At 38.7% G+C, this 8,884-nt stretch overlaps 1 protein-coding gene across 1 annotated transcript in view; it reads right to left on the bottom strand.

Annotated features, from left to right (window-relative positions):
- Positions 1-8,884, bottom strand: part of babam2 (BRISC and BRCA1 A complex member 2) — a 28,961-nt gene that overhangs the window by 18,308 nt on the left and 1,769 nt on the right. Inside the window, exons 3-4 of the mRNA XM_020614531.1 lie at positions 8,800-8,876; positions 4,166-4,260 (exon numbers count right to left, since the gene is read on the bottom strand). Coding sequence (XP_020470187.1) covers positions 4,166-4,260; positions 8,800-8,876 — 172 coding nt within the window. The remainder of the gene's footprint in view (positions 1-4,165; positions 4,261-8,799; positions 8,877-8,884) is intronic.

Below are 8,884 nucleotides of genomic sequence, written 5' to 3'. Positions count from 1 at the left end.
AGGCCAAACGAAAAGACTAAATCCAACGTGTGGCCTTTTTTGTGGGTAGGACCAGAAACATGCTGTTTAAAATTAAAAGACTCCATAAGAACTAAAAACTCCGCTGCCGCAAGCAGGAAGAGTCATCAACGTGCAAGTTAAAATCCCCAAGAATTAAAACATTCTGAAATTTGATGATAGATGATAAAAAAATCAGCGAACTCCTCAAAAAACAAGCATGCAGAGCCAGGAGATCGGTAGATCAAAATACAATAAAACGAATCAATATATCCAACCTTACTCATTTGGAGCTCGAATGAGTTAAAAATATCAGTAGTCATTTGCCTACAGCAAAAACAGCTCCGGTAAAGGAGTGCAAGACCACCACCTCGACGTGAGACCCGGGGGTCCAGAACACGGAGCAATCCAAACATCAGATGCCCCGAGTCGGGACACTCCGGCCTGTAAGGATATACCCCCAGGACAACAGCACTCGGGTCGGGGTCGGGGCCCGGACATGCTCATGGCCTATGATCGGCAGCAAACACCGCTCACTCCGTACCGAATTAATCCTACTCTGCCACGATGAGAATCCTCGAACACGCCATCTCCTCAGCCTGGCCTGGACACCAGCCCTGCAACCCCGCCTTCTTCTTCTGCCGCGGGGCTTGGCTGGCATCAGGTACTCCAATGGTAATGTGGGGCACTCAAAATTCCGAGGAAAAGACTCTGGATCCCTAGCCCCGGTAATACTGCTGTTATCCATAAACTCCTTAATGCGGAACAACGTGTCCCGATCATAATTCAAGACAGCCGACACACAAGTTTTCGCTGACAAGGCCGATAAAACAACATAAAACAAAAGAAAAACAAAAACCATACGAGACAGAAAAGAAGGAGCAGTGGCAAAGCCAGTCACAGGCGCCATCTTGACTCCCAAAAGAGAGTTTAGTTCTGCCTGTGCTAAAAGAGGACATGAAGTTAATTGGTATGAGAGTAGAGGATGCCGAGGATAGAGTTAGGTGGAAACAGATGATTCGCTATGGCGACCCCGAACAGGAACAGCCGAAAGAAGATGATATAGACAGTAAATGTACAAGTCACAGTAAATCACTGAATAGTTTTATCACTATGTATATGCAGTACATTGGACCAAACATCACACCAACAGATGACAAACTACAGTATCATTCATAAACAGGGTTTGCGTAGTCCCCATGGTAAAATCAGTATCCCATGTTACATAATATCAAAAATGTAGACTACAGTCTACACCTTCACCACAAGTAAGTCATCTCTGATAAGCTGCCTTTTAACAGCCAACAGGTATCAATTAAATCTTTAGGTTAGACAATCATGAATACTATATCAGAGCGTTTAGGTGACGATTACAATTGAAGGGGCTGTTTCAATTTAAGATTTATTTCTACCCATTTCAAACCCACTGGCCTGTCAGATGACTTTCCATAGCTATAAAAGAATTAGAGTTATGAAGCTGTGGCCTTACGTTGCGTGTTTCAAAGCTCTCTGAAGTGGGGGGCTACCCTGGTAGCCAGTTAGCCAGTCTGGGTGTCATTTACATTTGCCAGTGACCACTTGTACAGTGAACCTCAAGAAAAATTGTGGTGACCTTTGCCCATATTCCATGGCTTATGGAGCAGTTCTGCTATAAAAGGGGTCTTTGTGGCACATGTGGCTTCTCATCATCCAGTCGTACTATTTAGTTCACTTTTCTTTTAGGAATTTTCTTAATAATCAATAGGGTTTGAGGATTTTTTTCATTATTGTGTCCTAGTATATTATGCTGGAATTACTACACCTATCTGCAATTTCCTTTTAGGATTAATAAAATACTCTATTTAATAATAAGATTTTCAACATGGAGGCTGATGGTAAATGTACCACCTGAATGTTTTTATCCTTTTTTATGAAAGAGTAACATATTTCTCTGTCTTGAGGTTTTAATGCTTTGTTTCCGTTGAAAATTATCTTAAGACTAAGTCTTCTTTCTGGCTTTTGACTACTTACCTGACTCTAAAGGAGAGCTGCACAAGAATTCCTATATGCCTAGACTGTCTGTTTATGCAAAAATGGCAAATAAAAATCTTGACTTGACTTGACTTGACTAAGCAGAAACAGAGATAACAAGCTTGGTGGCAGAAGGGAAAACACAAGGCTAAACAGGGAAGCCAATGATACCCTTGGTTGGCTGTAAACAAGAGCGATGTGCTGCTGAGACATCACGAATTTAACCAGCCACTGACAGAAGACCTAAAATTAGCCTAATGTTTGTGCGTCCATTGGATAAACATATTGCTTTTGAGTTCTACATCCTGTGGATTTTATGTGTCAGGTTATTTATATATGTGTTTGGCACACAGTAATGTTTTTACTTAAACTGAAGCAGCTGATAATTTAATATGTTGTGCAAGTTACCAAGAAATTTCCCAGGTTTGTGGGGGGGGGTCTAAGGAGTTATTGGGAATTCAGTGTTTGAAAAGAGTGAGAAGGGGCTGCACTTACTGAAAACAGAGGGAAAAAAGGAGGACCTCAGGCAGACAGAAAGACGGAGGATTATGACAGCATGAACAGTAAAAGAATATAAGTGAGAAAATAAACAAGCGATGGGCTGCCAGGCACTGGCTCAGGAGAGGTACTTCCCCTTATGTGCACAGCTGGATTTATGAGACAGTGAGCAATACTCCCCCACTTTTCTCCCAGACTCCGACACAACTAGGGGAATTTAGCTTCTCCATGCTAGGCCACTTCAAAAATAGCACTGGATAACTGCATGGTAGGAACTTAAAGGCAACAAGAAGGAAGTACTCTACAGCATACAGAACTCCACAAGGCCTAACAGTGTGCCCAGTCAACAATATACTAAGTCAGTGACAACCTAGAGCCATTTTTGTTATATGTAATATTCTACAAGAATAGCCAATAGCCTGGTTCAATTACAGGTCAGTCTCCAGTATCAGTAAGTTTCCATCAAGAATAAGCATAGTAACGTCTGTGTCCTATATACAATTCCAAAGTTCAGCACTATGAAAGTAGTGTGCCCTAAATGTAGCAAGAGGAGGCAGACAGGAGGTCACAGACTGACTATAATAATAAACAGCACTGATGCAATCAAGACATGAAACCCAGTTTTCATACTAGACAAAATTATTTTGTCTGGGCGGCTGTGGCTTAGGAAGTAGAACCTAATCAGAGTATTGGCAGTTCAATCCCTGGCTTTATGTCAGTGTCCTTGAGCAAGACAATGAACTCCTAGTTACTCCTGGTGATGTGAATGTGTGAGTGTTTGTGTGTGAAAATGGGTGAATGGGAAAAAGTACTTTGAGTGCACATTAATGCATAGAAAAGTATACGGCTAGTTGCCAAGACCATTTTCAGATCTCGATACTTTTATTTTACCATTGTCGGTTCAATTACAGGTCAGTCTCCAGTATCAGTAAGTTTCCATCAAGAATAAGCTGTTGAAGAATGATAAGCTGTTGAGAATACTACTACTGTTGGATTGTTTTTTGTCAAATTTAAGTAGAACGTTTAATGTTCAAAATGTATAGATACTCAAACTCTGGTCAAACAAATTCCACAAATTTCCCCCTCCAGGTAAATTTACTGTAAACCCAGCATTACCATGACCTTATAATTTGTTTAAAAAAATGCTGTTATGGGTAGGCTATACTGTCTTTATTACAGGGCAGGTTATGTTTTACACAAACTAGTATGGCCCTTTTAACCTGTTTAGACTTGAATCATGGATTCACACAGAAGATCAGATCTGCAGATAGCAGTTAGTCAAAACAGAGTGTATGGCATAATGAACTGCCAATTATTACAACATTTCCAGCTATCTAACGCTGCACACCCACAGTAGCTGAAGGGTGTTAGTTTGCTTTGTCAAATACTGTCTGTGGTACTGCTTGAACTCCCTCAGACATGCAGTATCTGACATTTAGGCCCACAAAGGAGAACCAGGCAACACAGTACATGAAAACACAAGACTTGGCTTAAACAAGTGGGAAAGGACAAATCACGTGTTAGGTGTTTTTCTTGTGAGGTAATGAAATGAAGCATATTGACTGTAAAATAATCACATTTTGGCTGCAATAAATAAGCATTACAAATTCTTCCAGACAACCTTGCAATTAATGATTGTTACATGAGTCTAGATACTCACCGGTAGTTGTGAGGGTTCAGGGAGAAACTCAGCATCTTCTCCAAATATAAAATCTGGAGGCAGTTCTGGATACCGAGCATTAAATATGATATCCCCTGCAAGAAAAGAGGAAAACTGTTTATTACTGGCTGATGATCTAGGACACCAACAAAGATAACATGAATTCCTAAAGTTGACCTGTTTCATTGTATAAAAACAATGAAAACATATCAAGAGATCAACCTAACTTTTCTCTAATCAGCTAATTTTAGAGAATTCCACTGTCTCTCATTGTGGCGGGAACAATTTGACATCTTAATCCAATTGACAGCAAAATGTGATGAAGTGGCTGTTAATGCAGTTTTTTTTGTAGCAGTTGTGTTAACCACATCTGGAGCATTTTAAATTAAACACCTGACATAATGAGAAAACTTGACATTTATCATTAAAGACACTCAAATCCTACCAAATAGGTCTGTCTTGTAAAAATATTTGCACAAGTATTTTAATATAGTACACATAAAGCACTGGTGAAAGCAAGCTTGCTTTCAGTTCAGTTATTCAAAATCTGAGAAGTTTCTAAAAGAAAAAAAAACAACTAAAATACTGTAACTACAAACCGAGAAATAAATTACCAGTGTATTCTGAAAAAAAAAATGTTATTACAGACTGGAAACAGACAGGGAATGACAAAACAGCATAGCACAGTTCACAAAGTTCTGATATTATATTACACAATTCTATTTGTGTACTGCAACTCTTCTGTTCTGCTTTTTTATTGCACCAGTGACAGCAAGAACGTACACATATGGAAGTACTTTTCCAGTGAAGAAGTGTCAGAGGAGGAGAGGAGAGGACATGCTGTAAATCTGTTGCAAACCACTAGAAGTCTGTCAGAAACACACTGGCATAGTTCCCGGCAGAAGTACAACCTCAACACGTTATAACCTAGACTCTTACAGTATAGTATATACTGCTTTGTTCATACAGTACCTCTAAAAAGTATTCACCCCCTTGGATGTTTGACCCTTTTATTAATTTTATAAATCAATCATGGTCAATATAATTTGGCTTTTTTGACAAAAAAAAATTACAAAAAACCTCTGTCAAAGTGAAAACAAATTTCTACAAAGTAATGTCAATTAAATAAAAATATGGAATGGGAAATAAGTGATTGCATAAATATTCACCCCCCTGAAATCAGTATTTAGTAGATGCACCTTTGGCTGCAATCACAGCACTGAGTCTGTGTGTGGATATGTCTCAATCAGGCTTGCAGATCTGGACACTGCAATTTTACTGCCTTTTTCTTTGCAAAACTGATCAAGCTCTGCCTGGTTGTGTGGGGATCTGACATGAAGAGTCCTTTTCAAGCCCAGCCCCAAATTCTCTATTGGATTGAGGTTTGGGCTTTGACTCGGCCACTCCAGAACACTCACCTTGTTGTCTTTACACTATTTCTGTGTAGGTTTCGCTGTATGCTTCGGGTCATTGTCTTGCTGGAAAATAAATCTTCTCCCAAGACGTAGTTCTCTTGCAAACTGAATAAGATTGTCCTCCAGGACAAGCTTGTAACTCCTTCAGAGTAGTCATTGCTGTCTTGTTGTGTCTCTCACTAGTCTTTTTCTTGCACGGTCACTCAGTTTGTGAGGACAGCCTGATCTAGGCAGATTTAGACATGTGCCATATTACTTCCATTTCTTCATGATGAATTATTCCAGGGGATGTTCAGTGTCTTGTAAATGATTTGTATCCATCCCCTGACTTATACTTTTCAATAACCTATTCTCTGAGTTGTTTGGAGTGTTCTTTTGTCTTCATGGTGTAATGGTAGCCAGGAATACTGATTAACCATCGACTGGACCTTCCAGACACAGGTGATTTTTATACTACAATCACTTGAGACACATTCACTGCATTCTGGTGATTGTGTGGGTGCTGTAAAGCATCCACACAATCACCAGAATGCAGTGTGTTCTTTATTTATTATTATTATTCTGGGATCTTCCAGCATTTTTGGGGCACTTTATAAGTCCAACATACTTTCAGCTATACAGGCCATTGAGGTCTCTATGTGTTCAACTCTTCAAGGACATCCCTGCTTGTATTTTTCTTTGTTATAACATTTATACTTTTTAATCTATTCAGTTTTATATTTTGCAATACAAGTCAATGGGAGATCAAAGTGCTGAGTCAATGACGCAGTCTTGGAGTGCCGTCTGGTGGTCCATAAAATGCAGCGCAATTGAGACATGCCACTACATAACTCTTTCTGTCTCTCTGTCTCACCCTCTCTGACAATCTTGCCCCATTCAAATGGATGGTAAAATTCTACTACAGCATAATTTCATTTATCAAAATGTTCAGCTCTTCAAGGACATTCATGCTTCTCTTAAAAATTTTTCTAAACTTCATACTTTTATAATATTTAGCTTTATTCTGAAAATTGTGCCCCATTCAAACGCATGGGGAAATTCTGCACTCAGCATACTTTCAGCTATTTCAGGTAGCAAAATGTTCAGCTCTTCAAGGATATTCATGCTTCTCTTCAGAATGTTTCTAAACTTCATACCTTTTGAAATATTTAGCTTTATTTTGAAAGTTTTCTCTCATTCAAATGAATGGGAAAATTCTACTTCAGCATACCTTCTCCTATTTCGGGTATCAAAATGTTCAGCTCTTCAAGAACATTCATGCTTCTATTCACAATTTTTCAAAACATCACACTTTTAAAATATTTAGTTTTATTCTGAAAATTTGCCCCTTTGAAATGAATGGGGAAATTCTACTTAAGCATACTTTCAGGTATTTCAGGTATCAGAATGTTCAGCTCTCCCAGGACATTAATGCTTTGACTTCAAATTTTTCTACACTTCACACTTCTGAAATATTTAGCTTTATTTTGAAAATTTTCCCCCATTCAAAATAATGGGAAAATTGTACTTCAGCATACTTTCAGGTAGATAAGCCTTTCAGGTGACAAAATGTCCAGCATTTTCAGGGCGATCCTTCAGCACACAACGTTCACACGCATTTTTGACAGGAAATGCATTTCTCTAGTTTATGTATGTATTTTTATAAGCTTTGTTATAAAAAAGGTTGTTTTTTTTAATAACCGGACTGAAACTGTTCAACACATTTAATTTATGTAGCTTCCTTTGAGTTTCAAAGTTTGTAGATGCCAAATTGATAAACATTTGCTCTTGCCCTGAGCCTAAACCTTGACTGGTGACAAACTAATGCCTACGTAAAACTGGCTTGATTTTATCTTTCAGGACATTGTGTACAGCCAGGCCTGGGTCTCAAGAGTTACCATAATTACAGTAATAATGAGTTCAAATCATTCTAAATCATCATTATAATCACTTAACAACATTTAATGAACTTGCCCATCAGGTATTTCTGAGGGACTCACAAGGGAAAATCTCTAATGTGGAGACTTGATTCAAGAATGACAGACTATTCCAGCAAAAGCTCAGTGGCACAAATAAAGCTTTTACTGGTATAATTGCACTGATTAAGCATGACCATCATCAGAAAAATATTTATGTTGTTTTTGTAGTTCAGGAATTCCTGTGGGTGCTTTTGGTCTTACTGTAAAGTTGCTAAACCAAAACGAAACATTTTTATTGTGGTGTTCGGTTGGTAACACATAGGTCTAACATTCTATCATAATATTTCTGCTGTCTTCATTTTGTGCATAGCTCTGTTTATTTAAAAAATTTAGACTTTGATTTCCCATACCCACTGCTGTTGGTCTCTTCAGGTGGTGGTGACAAGAAACTACCTATCATCTTAAAAACTAATCTACTGTGAGGCAGGACCAACACTAGTCAGGGCTGGCTCAACATGTTTAATCTGAATTAAAATGAATTCAGCAGTGATGTTCTCTTTTCAACGTGCAGGCCCATTGTTATAGACAATGGACTAACTAACCTGAGGACACTGGGTGACCGGCAGATTGAAATACTGCCAGCACTTACCCTCCAGAGCACAATGCATGGATGGAAAAGATGGAATCAAAATGGATTCAGTTCTTCCTCTTCTTCTGCATGATTACTCTTTCAGCTGTACCCTCTTAATTTCCACTTGCCATTAAGTGATCTAAAAATATAGTGAAAGGGAATGACTGACAAGCCTGATTTTTAGACCAACCTCAAGTTTCTTATTCACTACCACTATTTTTTGACTAGGAAAGAAAAGGCCTGTATTTGCTAATAGTTCTCTTCCAACATTATTTTCTCAAGATCAGGCAGCAACAACAGAATCTGAATCTGAATCAGCTGTACTGGCCAGGTGTTGGACACATATGGAATTTGACTCTGGTACAGTGGCTCTAAATGTGTATGTACAGTGCTCTTCTGTAAGAAAAAAAATGTGCAAACAAGAAAAACGAATGTGCATTAGGAAAATAAAGTACTTATAAATATAGAAATATATATACACACAGTTTAGATGCAACAGGTGGACTGCAGGCACTGAGATTCGAACCTTTAACCTTCCGGTCGGGAGACGACTGCTCTACCCACTGAACCACAGTCGCCCCCAGCTGCAACTGTTTTATTACCAGTGATGATTTATTCAACCAAAATAAGAGGCTAATCTCTTCTGATTTATTTGAGAATGACAAATAGGAGAATGACATATTTACTTACATTTCAGGGTTTCTCCAGCATAGGGGATGTGAAGTTTGAAGCGATCACAGCATGGACCAGGGGTCAGAGATGTACATCTGAACAC

The sequence above is a fragment of the Monopterus albus genome, unplaced genomic scaffold (assembly GCF_001952655.1).
Source record: "Monopterus albus unplaced genomic scaffold, M_albus_1.0 scaffold147.1, whole genome shotgun sequence".
NCBI classification, from domain to species: Eukaryota; Metazoa; Chordata; class Actinopteri; order Synbranchiformes; family Synbranchidae; genus Monopterus; species Monopterus albus.
The sequence above is the reverse complement of the archived record's forward strand: the minus strand, read 5'-3'. Positions and strand labels throughout refer to the sequence as shown.